Source organism: Salvelinus fontinalis, chromosome 5, assembly GCF_029448725.1.
Source record: "Salvelinus fontinalis isolate EN_2023a chromosome 5, ASM2944872v1, whole genome shotgun sequence".
NCBI classification, from domain to species: Eukaryota; Metazoa; Chordata; class Actinopteri; order Salmoniformes; family Salmonidae; genus Salvelinus; species Salvelinus fontinalis.
In genome coordinates, this window is record NC_074669.1 from 2,806,848 (window position 1) to 2,834,582 (window position 27,735).

The 27,735-nt window shown below is 41.4% G+C and overlaps 1 protein-coding gene across 2 annotated transcripts; it reads left to right on the top strand.

The window, feature by feature from the left end:
* The first annotated feature begins 213 nt into the window (after window positions 1–213).
* Window positions 214–25,455, top strand: LOC129856199 (CD151 antigen-like). Of its 2 annotated transcripts, XM_055924340.1 has the most exons (9): window positions 214–375; window positions 3,826–3,910; window positions 4,492–4,683; window positions 7,567–7,641; window positions 9,227–9,247; window positions 12,035–12,139; window positions 16,461–16,616; window positions 16,745–16,831; window positions 22,302–25,455. In XM_055924340.1, exons 2-9 carry the CDS (start codon window positions 3,827–3,829, stop codon window positions 22,359–22,361), a joined length of 780 nt encoding a protein of 259 aa, XP_055780315.1. In that variant the 5' UTR covers window positions 214–375; window position 3,826; the 3' UTR covers window positions 22,362–25,455. The 2 variants fall into 2 exon arrangements, with proteins under 2 accessions (XP_055780315.1, XP_055780316.1); XM_055924341.1 differs by lacking the exon at window positions 9,227–9,247.
* Window positions 25,456–27,735: the final 2,280 nt, after the last annotated feature.

A 27,735-nucleotide genomic window follows, 5' to 3' on the forward strand; every position in this document is an offset into this window, starting at 1 on the left:
TCTGGTGGTAACAGTCTGGTGGTAACAGCCTGGTGGTGGTAACAGCCTGGTGGTGGTAACAGCCTGGTGGTGGTAACAGTCTGGTGGTGGTAACAGTCTGGTGGTAACAGTCTGGTGGTAACAGTCTGTTGGTGGTAACAGCCTGTCTTACCTCTCTGCTAAAAGGGGCACGGCAGGTTAAAGGCACGGCAGAGCAGGAGCTTATATCAGAGTGTCAGCTGAGAGCTCAGCCTGTTGCTCATAACCTTCACAGACAGACGGACGGACAGACAGTACCACCGCCGTGACAGTGGAGTAGAGAGTGGAACATTTCACAGTCTCTGGTAAGACTGTTTACCTCCGGAGGGTTGAGGACGATTCGCAGTTTGAGTTCAGGTAGGACTCTTCACCTTTATTCACCCAAGGACATGGACATAGAATGTGACGTGATATGTTGCTGCTAGAGATACCCAGGCATTTAGAGACAGACAGGAATTTACACACAGTTTACATCAATTATATACGAAATATATCAAATTAACAGAGTTGTAAGAGAATGAACATAGAGTTGTAGGAGAATGAGCATAGAGTTGTAAGAGAATGAGCATAGAGTTGTAGGAGAATGAACATAGAGTTGTAGGAGAATGAGCATAGAGTTGTAGGAGAATGAACATAGAGTTGTAGGAGAATGAACATAGAGTTGTAGGAGAATGAACATAGAGTTGTAGGAGAATGAACATAGAGTTGTAGGAGAATGAACATAGAGTTGTAGGAGAATGAGCATAGAGTTGTAGGAGAATGAGCATAGAGTTGTAGGAGAATGAGCAGTGGACATAGAAATATAGAGAGGATATACACATTTACGGTATCAACATAAATATCTCTATGCAGAGAGATGAACAGAGTTCAGATACAGTATAGTACAGTTAATAGTGTTTACAGTTCAGATACAGTATAGTGCAGTTAATATTGTGTACAGTTCAGATACAGTATAGTACAGTTAATAGTGTGTACAGTTCAGATACAGTATAGTACAGTTCAGATACAGTATAGTACAGTTAATATGAGTACAGTTCAGATACAGTATAGTACAGTTAATATGAGTACAGTTCAGATACAGTATAGTACAGTTAATATTGTGTACAGTTCAGATACAGTATAGTACAGTTAATATTGTGTACAGTATAGTACAGTTATTATGAGTACAGTTCAGATACAGTATAGTACAGTTATTATGAGTACAGTTCAGATACAGTATAGTATGGTTATTATGTGTACATTTCAGATACAGTATAGTACAGTTAATATTGTGTACAGTTCAGATACAGTATAGTACAGTTATTATGTGTACATTTCAGATACAGTATAGTACAGTTATTATGTGTACATTTCAGATACAGTATAGTGCAGTTAATATGTGTACAGTATAGTACAGTTAATATGTGTACATTTCAGATACAGTATAGTACAGTTAATATGTGTACATTTCAGATACAGTATAGTACAGTTTAGATACAGTATACAACAGTTTAGATACAGTATAGAACAGTTTAGATACAGTATAGAACAGTCTAGATACAGTATAGAACAGTTTAGATACAGTATAGAACAGTTTAGATACAGTATAGTACAGTTTAGATACAGTATAGAACAGTTTAGATATAGTATAGTACAGTTTAGATACAGTATAGAACAGTTTAGATACAGTATAGTACAGTTTAGATACAGTATAGAACAGTTTAGATACAGTATAGTACAGTTTAGATACAGTATAGAACAGTTTAGATACAGTATAGTACAGTTTAGATATAGTACAGTTTAGATACAGTATAGAACAGTTTAGATACAGTATAGAACAGTTTAGATACAGTATAGAACAGTTTAGATACAGTATAGAACAGTTTAGATACAGTATAGAACAGTTTAGATACAGTATAGAACAGTTTAGATACAGTATAGTACAGTTTAGATACAGTATAGAACAGTTTAGATACAGTATAGTACAGTTTAGATATAGTACAGTTTAGATACAGTATAGAACAGTTTAGATACAGTATAGAACAGTTTAGATACAGTATAGAACAGTTTAGATACAGTATAGAACAGTTTAGATACAGTATAGAACAGTTTAGATACAGTATAGTACAGTTTAGATACAGTATAGAACAGTTTAGATACAGTATAGAACAGTTTAGATACAGTATAGTACAGTTTAGATACAGTATAGTACAGTTATTATGAGTACAGTTCAGATACAGTATAGTACAGTTCAGATACAGTATAGAACAGTGTGTACAGTTCAGAGATCAAACAGTGTTCCTGCTTCTACTCCTAGGGAGATGACAGAGGCACGGGACATTTTCCCCTGACATGAGGGTGGTTTACAGTTAGACGATATGACTTAGTGAAGTGTGAAGGGATATTGTTTAGACTGGCTGTTTACAGTTGAAGTTCAACTACAGACCCCGTTCAGAAGATTGTAGGTCGGTACGTTTTGTGTTGGGTTTCGGTGTCTCATCTCCTCTGATATTATGACTCGGTTATTTTGATCATTTGAACAGACGTGAACACATTGACTGACGACTTGTTGACGCTACGTCATGTCTCAATGCCCCGATATTGCTGAATCTAAGCTGACACAACCTACATGACTTAGTGAACCAAACAAGCGTACACAACCTCATACTAGTCCCAGACAGATCAGTCAGCTGTATTTTCTTGTGTGCAGTTTCTACGCCTGTTTTTTTTCGAATACTAGTTGTTCCAGCACCAGTACCTGGATCTAGTTGTTCCTGTCAGCACCAGTACCTGGATACTAGTTGTTCCTGTCAGCACCAGTACCTGGATCTAGTTGTTCCTGTCAGCACCAGTACCTGGATACTAGTTGTTCCTGTCAGCACCAGTACCTGGATACTAGTTGTTCCTGTCAACACCAGTACCTGGGTCTAGTTGTTCCTGTCAGCACCAGTACCTGGATCTAGTTGTTCCTGTCAGCACCAGTACCTGGATACTAGTTGTTCCTGTCAGCACCAGTACCTGGATACTAGTTGTTCCTGTCAGCACCAGTACCTGGATCTAGTTGTTCCTGTCAGCACCAGTACCTGGATCTAGTTGTTCCTGTCAGCACCAGTACCTGGATCTAGTTGTTCCTGTCAACACCAGTACCTGGATACTAGTTGTTCCTGTCAGCACCAGTACCTGGATACTAGTTGTTCCTGTCAGCACCAGTACCTGGATCTAGTTGTTCCTGTCAGCACCAGTACCTGGATACTAGTTGTTCCTGTCAGCACCAGTACCTGGATCTAGTTGTTCCAGCACCAGTACCTGGGTCTAGTTGTTCCTGTCAACACCAGTACCTGGATACTAGTTGTTCCTGTCAGCACCAGTACCTGGATCTAGTTGTTCCTGTCAACACCAGTACCTGGATACTAGTTGTTCCTGTCAGCACCAGTACCTGGATCTAGTTGTGTCCCCCATGAGTAACAGAACACTGAGCCAATCACGGCGTAACTAGAGAACATTACCAACCCCTACTCTGTATTTTCCACTGGCTGCCCCACCCCCACAGAAAGCCCTGAGCTAGACTGGAACAGCTGTATTTTGGACCTGCCTTACTCAAGAACACATGTGGCTTTATTGACTCAATATTTTTTTTTACATTGTTTGCAAACTGATATATGACACGTATTTATGCCAAAATAACATACAAAAAAGGCATGTTCTTTTTTTTTTGTTGCTGAACAGGTGGGTCTCAAAACCTCCCAGCTGCTCTGAATGGCCGTGGGACTCTATTCTATTTACTAGAAAGACCTTAAAAATAGGACATGTATGTTCTCCTGTTTTCAGGATGGAGACGTATGATGAGAAAACAAACACATGTGGGATGATTTGTCTGAAATATCTACTATTGACCTTTAACCTTCTCTTCTGGGTGAGTCTGCCTGTCTATCTGTCTACTATGTCTGTCTGTCTGTCTGTCTGTCTGCCTGTCTATCTGTCTACTATGTCTGTCTGTCTGTCTGTCTGTCTGTCTGTCTGTCTGTCTGTCTACTCTGTCTGTCTGTCTGTCTGTCTGTCTGTCTGTCTGTCTGTCTGTCTGTCTGTCTACTCTGTCTGTCTGTCTGTCTGTCTGTCTGTCTGTCTGTCTGTCTGTCTGTCTGTCTGTCTGTCTGTCTGTCTGAACAACATCTTTTTTTGGGGCAGAAATATTGCTGTATTTGTCCTATATGTTATACCAAAGCAGTAGATTCTCTAGGTAGGTTTAACCCCTTGCATGTCTGTACACTAAATGAACCTGAAACAATATCAACCCTTGAGTCGTCTCTAATCCGTCAGCGACTGATAGGCTTCTACTGCAGGCCTGTATTTCATTGGTGCTAGGAATCTACTAGTTATCTGCTATTGAAAAGTGTCTGTGTTCTGAATTGAAATAATAGAAATGAATGGAATTGATTTGAAAGGGAATTGAATTGAGTGGTTTTGAATTCCCCTGCGGTGTGTGTCCTCTTTCAGCTGGCAGGTGGAGTGGTGATGGCGGTGGGGGTGTGGACCCTGGTAGAGAAGAGTGACTACATCAGCCTCCTCAACTCCACCTTCTACTCTGCCTCTGCCTACATCCTCATAGCTGCCGGGGCTATCGTTGTCTTCACTGGGATCGTAGGCTGCTGTGCCACCCTCAAGGAGATGAGGAGTCTGCTAATAGTGGTGATCCACCGATCAATCAACCCAATCAATCAATCAACCAATCAATCAATCAACCAACCAATCAACCAACCAATCAACCAATCAATAAATCAATCCACCAACCAATCAACCAATCAACCAACCAATCAACCATCCAATCAATCAACCAATCAACCAATCAATCAATTCATTTACAAAGCCCTGTTTTAAATCAGCAGTTGTGACACAGTTGAAAACTACAGACACTCTAACTGACACACGATATCAATCAAACGTAATGGTAGACATCCACACGGCTACTTCTACTGCCTTATAAACAGTACATATACCGGACATGACATCACAAAGCTTCTTCTGCACCCTCGGAAACACCTGAGCTATTACTTTCAGATCAAAAGGATTTTTATATATTATAATCCGTTCGCATATTAACTCCTGTCAAGTAAACACAGAAAAAAAAATCGTTTTTTCAGAGGCAGAAGAAAAGGGCAATAGACATTCACGGTGATACGGATTACACTGTATATACACTACCGTTCAAAATGTTGGGGTCACTTGGAAAATGCCCTTGTTTTTGAAAGAAAAGCACATTTCTTGTCCATTAAAATAACATCAAAATAATCAGAAATACAGTGTAGACATTGTTAACGTTGTAAATGACTATTGTAGCTGGAAACGGCAGATTCTTTACTGTACATAGGCGTACAGTGGCCCATTATCAGCAACCATCACTTCTGTGTTCCAATAGCACGTTGTGTTAGCTAATCCAAGTAATGACATTTTGTGACCACTAGATGGCGGTGATATAGCGTAAAGCCATTTACTAACCATAGGCAACCCAATTTAAAGAAGACAATGCTCTGATAATTGGCTGATTTCTCCTTAAACATTGTAATCCCCACCCAGTAGACTACTTTAAAATGGTGGAAGCCCTCAATGGCAATGTCCATGCTAAAACAGGTTTATATGCATCTAGACTCCTCTATCTAGCACAGAACAGAACCAGACGAAAATACACTGTCTGAAATGCACGTGTCATAAATATCAAGCAGAATAATGACGTGTGTATCTTTAAGAGTTTAGATACGGAGCATGAGTCACGAGAGAGGAATGACGGGCATCACTGGTATGGTGGTTGAAGAGACAGAGCGAGAGTGGGGAGAAGTGGGGGTAGGGGGAGAGGAGGGGGTATAGAGGAAAGGAGGCTTTGCTTTGATTTTCAATGTAAACATATGTTTCCCATGCCAGTAAAGCCCCTTAAATTGAATTGAATTGAAATTGAGAGGGGAGAGGAGGGGGTAAAAGGGAGAGAGAGGGAGAAAGACAGGACAGCAACACAATTAGACCAAACCAAATAATGAGAAAACAAAAAGATAATTACTTGACACATTGGAAAGAATTAACAAAATAACAGAGCAAATTAGAATGCTATTTGGCCCTAAACAGAGAGTACACAGTGGCAGAATACCTGACCACTGTGACTGACCCAAAATTAAGGAAATATTTGACTATGTACAGACTCAGTGAGCATAGCCTTGCTATTGAGAAAGGCCGCCATAGGCAGACCTGGCTCTCAAGAGAAGACAGGCTATGTGCACACTGCCCACAAAATGAGGTGGAAACTGAGCTGCACTTCCTAACCTCCTGCCAAATGTCTGACCATATTAGAGACACATATTTCCCCCAGATTACACAGATCCACAACAAATTTGAAAAAAACCCAATTTTGATAAACTCCCATATCTACTGAGTGAAATTCCACAGTGTGCCATCACAGCAGCAATATTTGTGACCTGTTGCCACAAGAAAAGGGCAACTAGAGAAGAACAAACACCATCGTAAATATAACCCATATTTATGTTTATTTTCCCTTTTGTACTTTAACTATTTGCACATCGTTACAACACTGTATATATACATTTTATGACATTTGTAATGTCTTTATTCTTTTGGAACTTCTGTGAGTGTAATATTTGCTGTTCACTTTTTATTGTTCATTTTACTTTTGTTTATTATCCTTGCTTTGGCAATGTTAACATATGTTTCCCATGCCAATAAAGCCCTTTGAATTGAATTGAGAGAGAGAGAGAGGGGGGGGGGGAGGGTTAGAGGAGAGGGAGAGGTGGGGAGAGAGTTAGAGGGAGGGTTAGAGGAGTGGGGGAGGGTTAGAGGAGGGAGAGAGGTGGGGAGAGAGTTAGAGGGAGGGTTAGAGGAGGGGGAGAGGGTTAGAGGAGAGGGAGTGACAGAGATAATATTACAATCTTGAAAATGTATGGAAAGAAACACTGATTAGGAGGAACTGTAATTGCAATAAAAAGGCACACACACACCACACCACACCACACACACACACACACACACACACACACACACACACACACACACACACACACACACACACACACACACACACACACACACACACACACACACACACACACACACACACACACACACACACACACACACACACACACACACACACACACCACACACACACACCACACACGCTCACTTACTGTATGACCTTACTACACACAGATATTGGCACGTGAAGTTGTTTTCAACCTCAGCTCACTACGGTCTGTTTTATATTAGGAGGAATGTCTTTTTGTTCTCCCCACCCATCACAGTATTACTTCCTGCTACTCTCTCTCTCTATTCTCTCTGTTCTCTCTGTTCTCTCTGTTCTCTCTGTTCTCTCTGTTCTCTCTGTTCTCTCTCTCTCTCTCTCTCTCTCTCTCTCTCTCTCTCTCTCTCTCTCTCTCTCTCTCTCTCTCTCTCTCTGTCTTTCTCTCTCTGTTCCCTCTCTCTGTTCTCTTTGTTCTCACCCACCATAGTATTTTATTCTGTTACTCTCTCTCTCTCTCTCTCTCTCGTTCTCTCTGTTCTCTCCCACCACAGTATTTCATCCTGCTACTCTGTATCTTCTTGCTGGAAATTGTAGCTGGAGTCCTGGCCTATATCCAGTACCAGGAGGTATGTACATACCAGCGTTTCCCAAACTTGGTCCTGGGGACCCAAGGGGTGCCCATTTTGGTTTTGTGCACTAGCGCTACACAGTTTACTGAAATAATGAATCAAGCTTTGATTATTTAAACGTGTAGAGCTAGCCAAAAACAATAATGTGCACCCGTCGGAGTACGCTGGACCCGAGTTTGAGAAACGCTGTCTTATACAATATTACGAGACCTGTGTTCCAAAACTATTTAAAATCATTCCAAATACTTTATCTGTGCTTGATTTGAACCTGCCTGTCCTGATGGAATCGATAGAAAAGTCCCGCTAGACACCTGGCACTCCGGGCAGGCTAAAGCAAACGCTCAAAGTATCCAAAAGATGTCAAATAGTACTTGACTCCAGGTCTACACATTACAACAACAAAACAAAATGTACTAGTTACACATAGCTGCTGCAACCCGGCTGTGCACTAAACGGCACCCTTTTCCTTACATAGTGCACAACTGTTAACCAGAGCCCTAAGGGCGCGTGGTCACAAAGTAGTGCACTATATAGGGGATAGGGTGCTATTTGGGGATGATGGATGGGTCTGGCCTATATCCAGTGGCAGGAGGTCTTAGAATACTGTGTTCTCCTCAGACATGCCGGGAATTCTGATTGGCAAGGTATCATGAGTAACACCTGACCTGACTCTTACCAAACCTGTGTTCAAATGCTATTTAAAATCGCTCGTATATTTTGAGCGTTTGCTTTGGCCTTCGTTGGAGTGCCAGGTTGGCCGGGGGGGGGGGGGGGGGGGGGGGTAGTACAGTGTTTGGCCGGGGGGGCAGGTACAGTGTTTGAAATGATTTCCCGGAGTATTTGAACGCAGGCTGGTATTACCAGACTCACCACTCTACCGTGACACTAGATGTTTTGTTTCATTCTAGAGAAACAGTTTCGTCAAGGTTTATACCGTAAAATTTAAGACTGTTACCATTCAACATGTGGCCTACTCCGTGACTTGTCACAGTTGATTCCTGAAATACGCAGGACCGTTTATAGGTGTATTTAGATGATGACTATGGGAAGAAGGTCTATTTGAAGCTGTAGCACGATTAGTCATAGTTATGTCATGTAGGATATAGTTACATCCATCGTTGTGTATTATTTAGTATCAGATTAATAAACAAACTGTATTCTGAGCTAATTCAGTCACTGACATTAACCACCTTCTGGTGTGACATAAACTGTTCTGGTCTGACCTAAAATGTTCTGGTTTGACCCAAAACGTTCTGGTTTGACCTAAACTGTTCTGGTCTGACCTAAAATGTTCTGGTGTGACCTAAAACGTTCTGGTGTGACCTAAAACGTTCTTGTATGATCTAAAACGTTCTTGTATGATCTAAAACTTTACTATAATAACTATTACATACAAATAATAACTCTTGAATATTTTATTTATTTATTTAACCTTTATTTATTCCAGAATAACACATCTTCCTGCATGTCCATAATCTTTTAATATTCCTGTTTGCTCCTCTCCATCCATTCATCCCTGTTTTCCCACCCTTTTCAAATTCCTCTTTTTCTTTCTTCTTCTCTGGTTTTCTTCCCCCTCCAGTGTTTCCCTTTCTGCAAGCAGGTAATAATCCTCCTGTTTGTTTCCACCTTTCTATCAAACTCTGTTTCTCTGATCTCACTGTTCAGAATATTCTTCTCTGTTATTTCTGATCCAATCACATCTCCTTACTGCTCTATGAAAAATAAATGTGCAGTACCAGTCAAAAGTTTGGACACACCTACTCATTCCAGGGTTTTTCTTTATTTTTACTATTTTCCACATCGTAGAATAATAGGGAAGACATCAACACTATGAAATATCACGTATGGAATCATGTAGTAACCAAAAAAGTGTTAAACAAATCAAAATATATTTGAGATTTGAGATTCTTCAAAGTAGTCACTCTTTGCCTTGTTAACAGCTTTGCACACTCTTGGCATTCTCTCAACCAGCTTCACCTGGAATGCTTTTCCAACAGTCTTGAAGGACTTCCCACATATGCTGAGCACTTGTTGGCTGCTTTTCCTTCACTCTGCGGTCCAACTCATCCCAAACCATCTCAATTGGTTTGAGGTCAGGTAATTGTGGAGGCCAGGTCATCTGATGCAGCACTCCATCACTCTCCATTACTCTCAACAAATTCCACAAATTAACTTTTAACAAGGCACACCTGTTAATTGAAATGCATACCTCATGAATCTGGTTGAGAGAATGCCAAGAGTGTGCCAAGGTGTCCTCAAGGCAAAAGGGTGGCTACTTTAAAGAATCTCAAATATAAAATATATTTTTGATTTAAAACTTTTTTGGGTTACTACATGATTCTATATGTTTTATTTCATAGTTTTGATGTCTTCACTATTATTCTACAATGTAGAAGATAGTACAAATAAAAACTCTGGAATGAGTAGGTGTGTCCAAACTTTGAACTGGTACTGTACAACTGGGCCTCTGTTCGAATACCAGGGTTTGGGTCAATTGTAATTCATGAACGTGAAGGCAAAATATAGATGTCCAACTAATTAGACAAAATTAATAAACAATACCTGGTAATGCTGCATAGTTCTAGAAAGGTCTGTAATTCCCCTTTCTGGTAAAAAAAAAAAAAAGTTATAAATTGATGAGGTGTACTCATCTTTAAGGATACAAACTCAAGTACATTAGTACAAATATTTTTAAAATATATGAATATTTTATATGATTTTTTTTCCTATTCAACAAAAATCGGGCAATAGGGCTTGAAATGAATGAAATGCTTTATAAATATAGTAACAATCAAATTATAAACTACTTACTATAAGATTTCACCTTTCTCATATATAAATATGATCATACTGAGTGACTGTACAATATTAGCACAATTTACAAAGTACTGACGACAGATACTTTTGCGCCAAACGTCCTCTGAGTGATTCAGAGACGCCATTCAAATGTGAGGCGCTACAGCTTTAAGCGCAAAGTCATTTTGTCTGTCTGTGTCCAAGATAAAGTAGTTTTGTCTGTCTGTGTCCAAGACAAAGTCATTTTGTCTGTCTGTGTCCAAGATAAAGTAGTTTTGTCTGTCTGTGTCCAAGATAAAGTAGTTTTGTCTGTCTGTGTCCAAGATAAAGTATTTTTGTCTGTCTGTGTCCAAGATAAAGTAGTTTTGTTTCAGTTCTACCAAATGATTTATTATATTTCCTGTTGAGAGCTATACATCCACCTGAGAACATCATAGCGAGATGATACTGCTATTGTTGAATCCACTAAACTCTCCATTTGATATGCTCTATTCAGGGCCGGCTCTAGCCTTTTAGGGGCCATAAGTGAGATTTTGTTTGGGGGCTCCCCACCTCACTGCAAAACATGTTAGTGGCCCCCCTCTCTTAAGTTCATTTCCTGCAATTTTACAATTATTGCCATTGGGGCTAACAGAACATTTTGCAATTTTATAACAACTTTTATGCAATTCTTACTCATTTTTTAGATACATTTTTTCTGTTTTAAAGCTAATTACCCACAATTCTATACATTTTGCCGTGACGTATGCAATGTTTATATATACTTTGGTTTGGGGCCTCCTAGTGGCCGGAGTCCCTAAGCGACAGTTTACGGTCACTTATGCCTGGAGCCGGCCCTGGCGCTATCGCAAGCGCAGCCAGCAGGTTCACAGGCACAGGAAATCATTCCTTTGTCTGGATAGGCCAGAAAATGTGACGTGTCACTCCCTATGCAAATGTAGGACTTCCTGTGCCTGTGATCCTCACAGCTGCGCTTGCAATAGCGGATAACCAGTGCTTTTAGGGAGTGGAAAGTCATTGATGTTGCGCTGTTCACAGAGAAAGAAAATAAACATTGGTTGGAATGGGTCCAGGTCACCTAAAAAGGGGACTTAACGTTTAGTTAAAGTCATTCAATTCAGGAAGTGATTTGAATTTAAAATGTGAAACATTTGACTTTTAAAAGAAAAAACATATCGTTTTCAGTTGATTTATTTCAGTTTTATTTAACCTTCATTTAACTAGGCAAGTCAGTTAAGAACAAATTCTTATTTACAATGACGGCCTACCAAAAGCCAAAAGGCCTCCTGTGGAGACGGGGGCTGGGATTCAACATTTTAAATAAATAAAATATAAATATAGGACAAAACATCAAGACAAGAGAGACAACACATCACTACATTAAGAGAGACCCAAGACAATATTTATTGAGAAATATTGAAAATAAATTATATATTTTTTTATTACTGAAGTCAATTCTAATTGACCCCAACCCTGTCGAACCCTGTCCTTCCTCCTTTACAGTAATCACTAATGTGACACGACTGCCTCAGAGTTAGTAAGGGTAAGATTTCCTAGATTGTCATTGGCTCCTGTGTCTGTCTCTACACAGCTAGATAAGGAGCTACAACACAACCTGAAGGACACCATGGTTCAGAAATACCAGCAGTCTGGAGAGGAGAGCATCACCAGTGCAGTGGACAAGCTGCAGCAGGAGGTAAATGAATGGCATTCCATACAGAAGCCACCTGGAAATGATGTTCCAGCCACCATGTTTCATTCAGATAGAGGTCGTGGTTTGGAGTGCATATTGTAACGAATCAGACATTGATAAGACAGATAACTCCTCCCCCTTTCTTGGAGCAGAGGTTACTGGCGCATCACATTAAATACATCACATTATATACATCACATTATATTATATACATCACATTATATACATCACATTATATACATCACATTATATTAAATACATCACATTAAATACATCACATTATATACATCACATTATATTAAATACATCACATTAAATACATCACATTAAATACATCACATTATATACATCACATTATATTAAATACATCACATTAAATACATCACATTAAATACATCACATTATATACATCACATTATATACATCACATTAAATACATCACATTATATACATCACATTAAATACATCACATTAAATACATCACATTAAATACATCACATTAAATACATCACATTATATACATCACATTATATACATCACATTAAATACATCACATTATATACATCACATTATATTAAATACATCACATTAAATACATCACATTAAATACATCACATTAAATACATCACATTATATTAAATACATCACATTATATTAAATACATCACATTATATTAAATACATCACATTATATTAAATACATCACATTAAATACATCACATTATATTAAATACATCACATTATATACATCACGTTATATACATCACATTATATTAAATACATCACATTATATACATCACATTAAATACATCACATTATATACATCACATTATATACATCACATTAAATACATCACATTATATACATCACATTAAATACATCACATTAAATACATCACATTAAATACATCACATTATATACATCACATTATATTAAATACATCACATTAAATACATCACATTATATACATCACATTATATTAAATACATCACATTAAATACATCACATTATATACATCACATTAAATACATCACATTATATTAAATACATCACATTAAATACATCACATTATATACATCACATTAAATACATCACATTATATTAAATACATCACATTAAATACATCACATTATATACATCACATTATATTAAATACATCACATTAAATACATCACATTAAATACATCACATTATATTAAATACATCACATTATATACATCACATTATATACATCACATTATATTAAATACATCACATTAAATACATCACATTAAATACATCACATTATATACATCACATTATATTAAATACATCACATTAAATACATCACATTATATACATCACATTATATTATATACATCACATTATATACATCACATTATATTAAATACATCACATTATATTAAATACATCACATTATATTAAATACATCACATTAAATACATTACATTATATTAAATACATCACATTAAATACATCTCATTATATACATCTCATTATATTAAATACATCACATTATATTAAATACATCACATTATATTAAATACATCACATTATATACATCTCATTATATTATATACATCACATTATATACATCACGTTATATACATCACATTATATTAAATACATCACATTATATTAAATACATCACGTTATATACATCACATTATATACATCACATTATATACATCAGTTTACATACTGTGCATTCAGAAAGTATTCAGACTCCTTGAAGTTTTCCACATTTTGTTACGTTACAGCCTTGTTCTACAATGGATTAAATAAAAACCTTTCCTCGTCAATCTACACACAATACCCCATAATGACATCACAATACCCCATAATGACATCACAATACCCAATAATGACAAAGTGAAAACAGGTTCTTAGAATTTTTGCAAATGTATTAAACCCCCCCCCCCCCCCCACAGAAATACCTTATTTACATAAGTATTCAGACCCTTTGCCTTGAGACCCAAAATTGAGCTCAGGTGTATCCTGTTTCAATTGAAAATCCTTGATATGTTTGTACAACTTGATTGGAGTCCACCTGTGGTAAATTCAGTTGATTGGACATGATTTGGAAAGTCACACACCTGTCTATATAAGGTCCCACAGTTGACAGTTCATGTCAGAGCAAAAACCAAGCCATGAGGTCGAAGGAATTGTCCTTGGAGCTCCGAGACAGGATTGTGTCGAGGCACAGATCTGGAGAAGGGTACCAACATTTTTTGCAGCTTTGAAGGTCCCCAAGAACACAATGGCCTCCATCATTCTTAAATGGAAGAAGTTTGGGACCACCTAGACTCTTCCTAGAGCTGGCTGCGCGGCGAAACTGAGCAATTGGGGAGAAGGGCTTTGGTCAGGGAGGTGACCAAGCACTCGATGGTCACTCTGTGGAGATGGAAGAACCTTCCGGAAGGACAGACATCTCTGCAGCAGTCCACCAATCAGGCCTTTATGGTAGAGTGGCCAGATGGAAGCCATTGGTGTCTAGATGGAATTTGTATTTGTGGTCCTGGCAACTGGACCTTTTTTTGGACTGAGATTTACTGTCAAGGCCCAGGTCTGACAGAATCTGTGCAGAAGATCTAGGTGCTGCTGTAGGCCCTCCTTGGTTGGGGACAGAAGCGCCAGATCATCAGCAAACAGTAGACAAAAGCAGCAGCTACTCTTCCTGGGGTTTATTATGGATCCCCATTTAGTTGTTGCAAAAGCAGCAGCTACTCTTCCTGTGGTTTATTATGGATCCCCATTTAGTTGTTGCAAAAGCAGCAGCTACTCTTCCTGGGGTCCACACAAAACATGAACCATAATACAGAATGACATAATACAGAACATCATTAGACAAGAACAGCTCAAGGACAGAACTACATACATTTTTAAAAAGGCACACGTAGCCTACATATCAATACATACACACAAACTATCTAGGTCCAATAGGGGAGAGGTGTTGTGCCGCGAGGTGTTGCTTTATCTGTTTGTTGAAACCAGGTTTGCTGTTTATTTGAGCAATATGACATGGAAGGAAGTTCCATGCAATAAGGGCTTTATATAGTAATGTACATTTTTTAAATTTGTTCTGGATTTGGGGACTATGAAAAGACCCCTGGTGGCATGTCTGGTGGGATAAGTGTGTGTGTCAGAGCTGTGTGTAAGTTGACTATGCAAACAATTTGGGATTTTCAACACATTGATGTTTATTATAAAAAGAAGAAGTGATGCAGTCTGTCTCTCCTCAACTCTTAGCCAAGAGAGACTGGCAGCATAGTATTAATATTAGCCCTCTGATTACAATTAAGAGCAAAACGTGTCGCTCTGTTCTGGGCCAGCTGCAGCTTAACTAGGTCTTTCCTTGCAGCACTGGACCACACGACTGGACAATAATCAAGATAAGACTAAACTAGAACTTGCTTTTAGGAGTGTGGTGTCAAAAAAGCAGAGCATCTCTTAATTACGGCTAGACCTCTCCCTATCTTTACAACCATCATTTTGGCCATGACAGTTTACAATCTAAGGTAACTCCAAGTAATTTAGTCTCCTCAACTTGTTCAACAGCCACACCATTCATGACCAGATTCAGCTGAGGTCTAGAACTTAAGGAATGATTCGTACCAAATACAATGCTCTTAGTTTTAGAGATGTTCAGGACCAGTTTATTACTGGCCACCCATTCCAAAACAGGCTGCAACTCTTTGTTAAGGGGTTCAGCGACTTCATTAGCTGTGGTTGCTGATGCGTATATGGTTGAATCATCAGCATACATGGACACATATGCTTTGTTTAATGCCAGTGGTGGCAGGTCATTGGTAAAAATAGAAAAGAGTAGAGGGCCTAGAGAGCTGCCCTGCGGTACACCACACTTTACATACAGTTTGACATTAGAGAAGCTTCCATTAAAGAAAAACCTTTGAGTTCTATTAGATAGATAGCTCTGAATTCACGATATGGCAGAGGTTGAAAAGCCGTAGCACTTAAGTTTTTTTCAACAGGTTATGATCAATAATATTAAAGGCTGCACTGAAATCTAACAGTACAGCTCCCACAATCATCTTGTTATCAATTTCTTTCTCTCTCTACTCTCTCTCTCTCTCTCTCTCTCGCTCTCTCTCTCTCCTCTCTCTCTCTCCACTCTCCTCTTTCTCTCTCTCTCTCTCGCTCTCTCTGTCTCTCTCTCTCTCTGTCTCTCTCTCTCTCTCTCTCTCTCTCTCTCCTCTCTCTCTCCACTCTCTCTCTACTCTCTCTCTCCACTCTCTCTCTCTCTCTCTCTCTCTCTCTCTCTCTCTCTCTCTCTCTCTCTCTCTCTCTCTATCTCTCTATCTCAGTTTAAGTGTTGTGGTAGTAACAGCTCGTCAGACTGGTCAGACAGTGTGTGGATCCTGACACCTAGCAACGAGAGACTGGTCCCAGACAGCTGCTGCAAGACACCCAGTCACCTCTGTGGCCGCAGAGACCACCCCTCTAATATCTACAAGGTGGAGGTGAGTAGAGCCACACACACACACATCCTACAGTACATATCAAACAATAGACAATAAGGTAATGTGTATAATAACTGATAGTAGCTGATTGTTAAAGATGACATGAGTGTCTTCTTCTCTCTCTTTAGGGTGGATGTATCACTAAGCTGGAGACGTTCATTCTGAGCCAACTGCAGATCCTGGGAGCAGTGGCGATCGGGATCGCCTTCCTCCAGGTAAAGTCCTAGAAACTTACCATACGTTAATATAGACTTGGGTGAACTTAGTACACATTATTCACATTAATGTAGACTTGAGGGAACTTAGTAACATTATTCATATTAATATAGACTTGAGGGAACTTAGTAACATTATTCATATTAATATAGACTTGAGGGAACTTAGTAACATTATTCATATTAATATAGACTTGAGGGAACTTAGTAATATTAATGTAGACTTGAGGGAACTTAGTAACATTAGTAATATTAATATAGACTTGAGGGAACTTAGTAATATTAATGTAGACTTGAGGGAACTTAGTAACATTAATGTAGACTTGAGGGAACTTAGTAACATTAATGTAGACTTGAGGGAACTTAGTAACATTAATGTAGACTTGAGGGAACTTAGTAACATTAATGTAGACTTGAGGGAACTTAGTAACATTAATGTAGACTTGAGGGAACTTAGTAATATTAATGTAGACTTGAGGGAACTTAGTAACATTAATGTAGACTTGAGGGAACTTAGTAATATTAATGTAGACTTGAGGGAACTTAGTAATATTAATGTAGACTTGAGGGAACTTAGTAACATTAATGTAGACTTGAGGGAACTTAGTAACATTAATGTAGACTTGAGGGAACTTAGTAACATTAATGTAGACTTGAGGGAACTTAGTAATATTAATGTAGACTTGAGGGAACTTAGTAACATTAATGTAGACTTGAGGGAACTTAGTAATATTAATGTAGACTTGAGGGAACTTAGTAACATTAATGTAGACTTGAGGGAACTTAGTAATATTAATGTAGACTTGAGGGAACTTAGTAATATCAATGTAGACTTGAGGGAACTTAGTAATATTAATGTAGACTTGAGGGAACTTAGTAATATTAATGTAGACTTGAGGGAACTTAGTAACATTAATGTAGACTTGAGGGAACTTAGTAACATTACTCATATTAATGTAGACTTGAGGGAACTTAGTAACATTAATGTACACTTGAGGGAACTTAGTAATATTATTCATATTAATGTAGACTTGAGGGAACTTAGTAATATTAATGTAGACTTGAGGGAACTTAGTAACATTTGTAACGGCTTTCCTCTTCCTCTTCATCAGAAGAGGAGGAGCAGGGATTGAACCAAAATGCAGCGGAGTTTGTAGACATTATTTATTAAGGAAAAACACGAACTCGACTATACACTAACAAAAACAACAAATGACGTAGACGCACCTGAACATAAGAACTTACATATAACGAAGAACGCATGAAACAGGAACAGACTACATAAACCGAAAAACAAACAAACCGAAAACAGTCCCGTGTGGCGCAACGACATACACAGACACAGGAGACAACCACCCACAACGAACACTGTGAAAACACCTACCTAAATATGACTCTTAATTAGAGGAACGCCAAACACCTGCCTCTAATTAAGAGCCATACCAGGCAACCCATAAACCAACATAGAAACAGAAAACATAGAATGCCCACCCAAACTCACGTCCTGACCAACTAACACATACAACAAACTAACAGAAATAGGTCAGGAACGTGACATAACCCCCCCCATAAGGTGCGAACTCCGGGCGCACCAGCACAAAGTTTAGGGGAGGGTCTGGGTGGGCATCTGACCACGTGGTGGCTCAGGCTCCGGGCGAGGTCCCCACCCCACCATAGTCAATCCCAGCTTCCATTTCCCCCTATGAATGTCCACCCTCATCTTACGGGGAGCATTCAACCAGGTAAGGTTGGGCAGGCTCGGTGCTCAAGGGAGGCAGTACGCCTTCACGGTCCGGTATTTCCGGCACTACCTCCCCGCCCCAGCCCAGTAACCCCAGTGCCTACACTACGCACCAGGCTTCCAGTGCGTTTTCAGAGCCCTGTCCCTCCTCCACGCACTCTCCCTATGGTGCGTGTCTCCAGCCCAGTGCCTCCAGTTCCGGCACCGCACACTAAGCCACCTGTGCGTCTCCTAAGTCCTGTGCACACTGTTGTTTCTCCCCGCACTCGTCCTGAGGTGCGTGCCCTCAGTCCGGTACCACGCACCAGGCATCTAGTGCGCTTCGAGAGGTCAGTGTGCCCTGTCCCTGCTCCCCGCACTACGCTTGAAGTGCGTGTCCTCAGTCAGGTGCCTCCAGTTCCGGCACCACGCACCAAGCCTACAGTGCGTCTCAGCCGGCCAGAGTCTGCCGTCTGCCCAACGGCGCATGAACTGCCTGTCTGCCATGAGCCTGCAAAGCTGCCCGTCTGCCATGAGCCTACAGAGCCTTCCGCCAGACAGGAGCAGCCAGAGCCTTCCGCCAGACAGGAGCAGTCTGAGCCATCCGTCTCCGCAGCGCCATCTGAGCCATCCGTCTCCCCAGCGCCATCTGAGCCATCCGTCTCCTCAGCGCCGTCTGAGCCATCCGTCTCCCCAGCGCCGTCTGAGCCATCCGTCTCCCCAGCGCCGTCTGAGCCATCCGTCTGTCCCGAGCCATTAGAGCCGCCCGTCTGTTCCGAGCCGTCAGAGCCGATAGTCAGTCAGGAGCCGCTAGAGCCAGTCGTCAGTCAGGATCTGCCAGAGCCGCCAACCAGACAGGATCTGCCAGAGCCGCCAACCAGACAGGATCTGCCAGAGCCGCCAACCAGACAGGATCTGCCAGAGCCGCCAACCAGACAGGATCTGCCAGAGCCGCCAACCAGACAGGATCTGCCAGAGCCGCCAACCAGACAGGATCTGCCAGAGCCGTCAGTGAGCCATGAGCGTCTAGAGCCGTCAGCCAGCCATGAGCGTCCAGAGCCGTCAGCGAGCCATGAGCGTCCAGAGCCGTCAGCGAGCCATGAGCGTCCAGAGCTGTCAGCGAGCCATGAGCGAGCCAGAGCCGTCAGCGAGCCATGAGCGGCCAGAGCCGTCAGCCAGCCATGAGCGTCGAGAGCCGTCAGCCAGCCATGAGCGTCCAGAGCCGTCAGCCAGTCTTGAGCTGTCCCTTAGCCCAGAGCGGCTATTTACCCAGAACTGCCCCTCAGTCCAGAGCTGTCTCTCTGTCCGGAGCTGCCTTTCAGTCCGGAGTTGCCCCTCTATCCTGAGCTACCTCTCTATCCTGAGCTACCTCTCTATCCTGATCTATCCCTCTGTCCTGAGCTATCCCTCTGTCCCGGTGCTGCCCCTGTTGTCGATGTTACCAAAAGGATTTAGTGGGGGTAAGATGAGGGTGGACATTCATAGGGGGAAATGGAAGCTGGGATTGACTATGGTGGGGTGGGGACCTCGCCCGGAGCCTGAGCCACCATCGTGGTCAGATGCCCACCCAGACCCTCCCCTAGACTTTGTGCTGGTGCGCCCGGAGTTCGCACCTTATGGGGGGGGGTTATGTCACGTTCCTGACCTATTTCTGTTAGTTTGTGTTATGTGTTAGTTGGTCAGGACGTGAGTTTGGGTGGGCATTCTATGTTTTCTGTTTCTATGTTGGTTTATGGGTTGCCTGGTATGGCTCTTAATTAGAGGCAGGTGTTTGGCGTTCCTCTAATTAAGAGTCATATTTAGGTAGGTGTTTTCACAGTGTTCGTTGTGGGTGGTTGTCTCCTGTGTCTGTGTATGTCGTTGCGCCACACGGGACTGTTTTCGGTTTGTTTGTTTTTCGGTTTATGTATTCTGTTCCTGTTTCATGCGTTCTTCGTTATATGTACAATCTTATGTTCAGGTGCGTCTACGTCCTTTGTTGTTTTGTTAGTGTATTGTCGAGTTCGTGTTTTCTTTAATAAATATGTCTTCAAACTCCGCTGCATATTGGTTCAATCCCTGCTCCTCCTCTCCTGATGAAGAGGAAGAGGAAAGCCGTTACAACATTACTCATATTAATGTAGACTTGAGGGATCTTATTAGTAACATTAATGTAGACTTGAGTTTTACACGTGAGCTTGGTTTTTTGATAAACAGTCTAAGATTAGGTGAAGTACTATTAATGTGAATAATAAACTCAGCAAAAAAAGAAATGTCCCTTTTTCAGGACCCTGTCTCTCAAAGATAATTCGTAAAAATCTGAATAACTTCACAGATCTTCATTGTAAAGGGTTTAAACACTGTTTCCCATGCTTGTTCAATGAACCATAAACAATTAATGAACATGCACCAGTGGAACGGTCGTTAAGACACTAACAGCTTAGGCAATTATGGTCACAGGTATGAAAACTTAGGACACTAAATAGGCCTTTCTACTGACTCTGAAAAACACAAAGAAAGATGCCCAGGGTTCTTGCTCATCTGCGTGAACGTGCCTTAGGCATGCTGCAGTGAAGCAGGAGGACTGCAGATGTGGCCAGGACAATAAATTGCAATGTCCGTACTGTGAGATCCCTAAGACAGCGCTACAGAGAGACAGGACGGACAGCTGATCATCCTCGCAGTGGCAGACCACGTGTAAAAACACCTGCACAGGACCGGTACATCCAAACATCACACCTGCGGGACAGGTACAGGATGGCAACAACAACTGCCCGAGTTAAACCAGGAACGCACAATCCCTCCATCAGTGCCCAGACTGTCCGCAATAGGCTGAGAGAGGCTGGACTGAGGGCTTGTAAGGCTGTTGTAAGGCGGGTCCTCACCAGACATCACCGGCAACAATGTCGCCTATGGGCACAAACCCACCGTCGCTGGACCAGACAGGACTGGCAAAAAGTGCTCTTCACTGACCAGTCGCGGTTTTGTCTCACCAGGGGTGTTGATCGGATTCGCATTTATCGTTGAAAGAATGAGCGTTACACCGAGGCCTGTACTCTGGAGCGGGATCGATTTGGAGGTGGAGGGTCCGTCATGGTCTGGAGCGGTGTGTCACAGCATCATCGGACTTAGCTTGTTGTCATTGCAGGCAATCTCAACGCTGTGCGTTACAGGGAAGACATCCTCCTCCCTCATGTGGTACCCTTCCTGCAGGCTCATCCTGACATGACCCTCCAGCATTACAATGCCACCAGCCATACTGCTCGTTCTGTGCATGATTTCCTGAAAGACAGGAATGTCAGTGTTCTGCCGTGGCCAGCGAGAGCCCGGATCTCAATCCCATTAAATACGTCTGGGACCTGTTGGATCGGAGGGTGAGGGCTAGGGCCATTCCCTCCAGAAATGTCCGGGAACTTGCAGGTGCCTTGGTGGAAGAGTGGGGTAACATCTCACAGCAAGAACTGGCAAATCTGGCGCAGTCCATGAGGAGGAGATGCACTGCAGTACTTAATGCAGCTGGTGGCCACACCCGATACTGACTGTTACTTTTGATTTTAACCCCTCCCCTCCTTTGTTCAGGGACACATTATTCCATTTCTGTTAGTCACATGTCTGTGGAACTTGTTCAGTTTGTCTCAGTTGTTGAATATTGTTATGTTCATACAAATAATTACACATGTTGAGTTTGCTGAAAATAAACGCAGTTGACAGTGAGAGGATGTTTCTTTTTTTGCTGAGTTTATGTTTCCCTCGTCTCTTTATTTCTTTCAGCTCGTAGGGATGATTCTTGTTTGCTGCCTATATCGAAGTCTGAAGGAGGAGTCGTACTGAGCATCGCTGATGTCACAACAACAACAGCAAGACGACAACAACAACAACAACAACACAACCACAACAACAACATATTTACCAGTATTTAGATATGCTTTTTCTCTGTCTCGGACGCTACATATGTCTCATGTAGATATGTGGAATGAAAAGTCTTTTTTTTTTCAAAGACAAAATTAACCTGTTTTGAAGTTTAGGTAAGGCAGGCAGCAGGAAACAGGCAGGCAGAAGGCAGGAAGGCAGACAGACAGACAGGCAGGCAAAGAGGCAAACAGCAGACAGGAAGTAAGCAGCAGGCCATAGTCTATTCTGCCTTGGGTAGATGCTGGTAGATAGTCTATTCCTCCTTGGGTATATGCTGGTAGATAGTCTATTCTGCCTTGGGTAGATGCAGGTAGATAGTCTATTCCTCCTTGGGTAGATGCAGGTAGATAGTCTATTCCTCCTTGGGTAGATGCTGGTAGATAGTCTATTCTGCCTTGGGTAGATGCAGGTAGATAGTCTATTCCTCCTTGGGTAGATGCAGGTAGATAGTCTATTCCTCCTTGGGTAGATGCAGGTAGATAGTCTATTCCTCCTTGGGTAGATGCTGGTAGATAGTCTATTCTGCCTTGGGTAGATGCTGGAACATAGTCTAATCTGCCTTGGGTAGATGCTGGAACATAGTCTATTCTGCCTTGGGTAGATGCTGGTAGATAGTCTATTCTGCCTTGGGTAGATGCAGGTAGATAGTCTATTCCTCCTTGGGTAGATGCAGGTAGATAGTCTATTCTGCCTTGGGTAGATGCAGGTAGATAGTCTATTCCTCCTTGGGTAGATGCTGGTAGATAGTCTATTCTGCCTTGGGTAGATGCTGGTAGATAGTCTATTCCTCCTTGGGTAGATGCTGGTAGATTTCGACATGTACAGTGCCTTCAGAAAGTACTGTATTCACACCCCTTATTCCATATTTTGTTGTGTTACAGCCTGAATTCAACATGAATTAAATATATTTTCCTCATCAATCTACACACAATACCCCATAATGTTAAACTGAAAACATGTTTTTGGAAATGTTAAAAAAAATGTGTTGAAAATTAAAAACAAAAATATCTCATTTACACAAGTATTCACACCCTTGAGTCAATACTTTGTAGAAACAACTTTGGCAGCGATTATAGCTGTGAGTCTTTCTGGGTAAGTCTCAGAGCTTTCCACACCTGGATTGTACAACATTTGCCCATTATTCTTTTCAAAATTCATTCAAGCTCTGTCAAATTGGTTGTTGATCATTGCTAGACAACCATTTTCAAGTCTTAGATTTTCAAGTAGATTTAAGTCAAAACTGTAACTCGGCCACTCAGGAACATTCACTGTCTTCGTGGTAAGCAACTCCAGTATAGATTTGGCCTTGTGTTTTAGGTTATTGTCCCGCTGAAAGGTGAATTCATCTCCCAGTGTCTGGTGGAAAGCAGACTGAACCAGGTTTTCCTGTAGAATTTTGCCTGTGCTTAGCTCCATTCCGTTTCTTTTTTATCCTGAAAAACTCCCCAGTCCTTAACAATTACAAGCACTCAGTAATGTGTTGTATTGGCTTTGCCCCAGACATAACACGTTGTATTCAGGACAAAAAGTGAAGTGCTTTGCCACATATTTTGCAGTATTACTTCAGTGTCTCGTTGCAAACAGGATGCATGATTTAGAATATATTTTATTCTGTACATACTTCCTTCTTTTCACTCTGTCATTTATGTTATTATTGTGGAGTAACAACAATGTTGTTGATCCATCCTCAGTTTTCTCCGATCACAGCCATTACACTCTGTAACTGTTTTAAAGTCATCATTGGCCTCATGGTGAAATCGGTGAGCGGTTTCCTTCCTCTCCGGCAACTGAGTTAGGAAGGACGCCTCTATCTTTGTAGTGACTGGTTGTATTGATACACCATCCAAAGTGTAATTAATAACTTCACCATGCCCAAAGGGATATTCCATGTATGCTCTTATTATGTTTAGCTTTCTACCAATAGGTGCCCTTCCTTTTGAGGCATTGGAAAACCTCCCTGGTCTTCGTGGTTGAATCTGTGTTTGAAATTCACTGCTCGACTGAGGGACCTTACAGATAATTGTATGTGTGGGGTACAGAGATGACGTAGTCATTCAAAAATCATGTTAAACACTATTATTGCACACATTGTGAGTACATGCAACTTATTATGTAACTTGTTAAGCTAATTGTTACACCTGAACTTATTTAGCCTTGCAATAACAAAAGGGTTGAATACTTATTGACTCAAGACATTTCATTTTTTATTAGTTTGTAAACATTTAGGAAACATAATTCCACTTTGACGTTATGCGGTATTGTGTGTAGGCCAGTGAGAGAAAAAAAATCCCAATTGAATCCATTTTATTTCAGTCTGTAACACAACAAAATATGGAAAAATTCAAGGGGTGTGATTACTTTCGTGAAGGCACTGTAATATGCCCCATGACTTTAGCTAAAAAGGCGAGTTTTAGGCCTTAAATAGGATTATATTGAAACTTTTTATGCAGAAGTTCAAATGTGTCTGTAACATTTGTTTATTTAGCATTACTTTTTTGCCTTATATTCAACACATGTATTTTCAGAATGTTATAAAGTGTCTTGTTTGCATTGTTTAATCCTCACTTGCTACTGTCCACTGTACACATTACTTTTACTTTGAAATGCGTTCAGAGAGAGAAAACGTGTGTTGAACTGTCATTGGCTAGATGAAACAGAGGTCGTACTGTCATTGGCTGGATTTCCAAACCAGTTCCTGTTTTTATTTTTATACTGGGTCATTAAGTTCTCCTGGCAGCAAGATATTATGCTGGCAGTACATGGCGGATTTCTGTTTTCAAAATACGAGTCCTCCTACAAAGACATGCTAAACTTTGGGAATATCTTTTTTTTTTTACTCTAGTACAGTACAACTGTTTTTCACAGCATTGCAATCACATTTAATAAAATATATGGATAATCTGACACTTTTATTTGTAATATTGATTTATTCATACCAACATTTCTTTAGAAAGTTTACACCCATACTGGCGTTGTTAAAAGCTATTGTTTAGGCTATATGTAAAGAAATACACTTTTAATAAAGTACAAATATAAATTGGTATTTTCTGCTGGGCAACGTGTTTAATACAGAGTGCTGGTGAGTCCTTAATCCACCCACTATATTCAATGCAATACACTGCTTATGATAAAAAAATTCTATACATGTACCATTTTCCCCATAAATTGTAGTATGTCTGTCGAGAAAATTTGAATTAAAGATACACCAAATTTAAAGTGATGGCTTTCGATAAAAGTACTGAAACTACATGTGAAAAATCTGTCGGCCAGTAAGTGGTTTTCAGTGGTTGAATGACATGTTTTCAGCACTGCAAGGGAACCACACCTGTAAAGCCCGTTACGCACTTCTAAGCAGTCGGTATTCAGACTTACCTTATGAAGATGCATATCGGACTTTGCAGGCGTGGTTCCCTTGCGCTCGCGAGCTGTCACCTGTGCAACTGACTCTGTACCGGTACCCCCTGTATATAGCCTCCACATTGACTCTGTACCGGTACCCCCTGTATATAGCCTCCACATTGACTCTGTACCGGTACCCCCTGTATATAGCCTCCACATTGACTCTGTACCGGTACCCCCTGTATATAGCCTCCACATTGACTCTGTACCGGTACCCCCTGTATATAGCCTCCACATTGACTCTGTACCGGTACCCCCTGTATATAGCCTCCACATTGACTCTGTACCGGTACCCCCTGTATATAGCCTCCACATTGACTCTGTACCGGTACGCCCTGTATATAGCCTCCACATTGACTCTGTACCGGTAACCCCTGTATATAGCCTCCACATTGACTCTGTACCGGTACCCCCTGTATATAGCCTCCACATTGACTCTGTACCGGTACCCCCTGTATATAGCCTCCACATTGACTCTGTACCGGTACCCCCTGTATATAGCCTCCACATTGACTCTGTACCGGTACCCCCTGTATATAGCCTCCACATTGACTCTGTACCGGTACCCCCTGTATATAGCCTCCACATTGACTCTGTACCGGTACCCCCTGTATATAGCCTCCACATTGACTCTGTACCGGTACCCCCTGTATATAGCCTCCACATTGACTCTGTACCGGTACCCCCTGTATATAGCCTCCACATTGACTCTGTACCGGTACCCCCTGTATATAGCCTCCACATTGACTCTGTACCGGTACCCCCTGTATATAGCCTCCACATTGACTCTGTACCGGTACCCCCTGTATATAGCCTCCACATTGACTCTGTACCGGTACCCCCTGTATATAGCCTCCACATTGACTCTGTACCGGTACCCCCTGTATATAGCCTCCACATTGACTCTGTACCGGTACCCCCTGTATATAGCCTCCACATTGACTCTGTACCGGTACGCCCTGTATATAGCCTCCACATTGACTCTGTACCGGTACCCCCTGTATATAGCCTCCACATTGACTCTGTACCGGTACCCCCTGTATATAGCCTCCACATTGACTCTGTACCGGTACCCCCTGTATATAGCCTCCACATTGACTCTGTACCGGTACCCCCTGTATATAGCCTCCACATTGACTCTGTACCGGTACCCCCTGTATATAGCCTCCACATTGACTCTGTACCGGTACCCCCTGTATATAGCCTCCACATTGACTCTGTACCGGTACCCCCTGTATATAGCCTCCACATTGACTCTGTACCGGTACCCCCTGTATATAGCCTCCACATTGACTCTGTACCGGTACCCCCTGTATATAGCCTCCACATTGACTCTGTACCGGTACCCCCTGTATATAGCCTCCACATTGACTCTGTACCGGTACCCCCTGTATATAGCCTCCACATTGACTCTGTACCGGTACCCCCTGTATATAGCCTCCACATTGACTCTGTACCGGTACCCCCTGTATATAGCCTCCACATTGACTCTGTACCGGTACCCCCTGTATATAGCCTGCACATTGACTCTGTACCGGCACCCCCCCTGTATATAGCCTCCACATTGACTCTGTACCGGTACCCCCTGTATATAGCCTCACATTGACTCTGTACCGGTACGCCCCTGTATATAGCCTCCACATTGACTCTGTACCGGTACCCCCTGTATATAGCCTCCACATTGACTCTGTACCGGTACCCCCTGTATATAGCCTCCACATTGACTCTGTACCGGTACCCCCTGTATATAGCCTCCACATTGACTCTGTACCGGTACCCCCTGTATATAGCCTCCACATTGACTCTGTACCGGTACCCCCTGTATATAGCCTCCACATTGACTCTGTACCGGTACCCCCTGTATATAGCCTCCACATTGACTCTGTACCGGTAC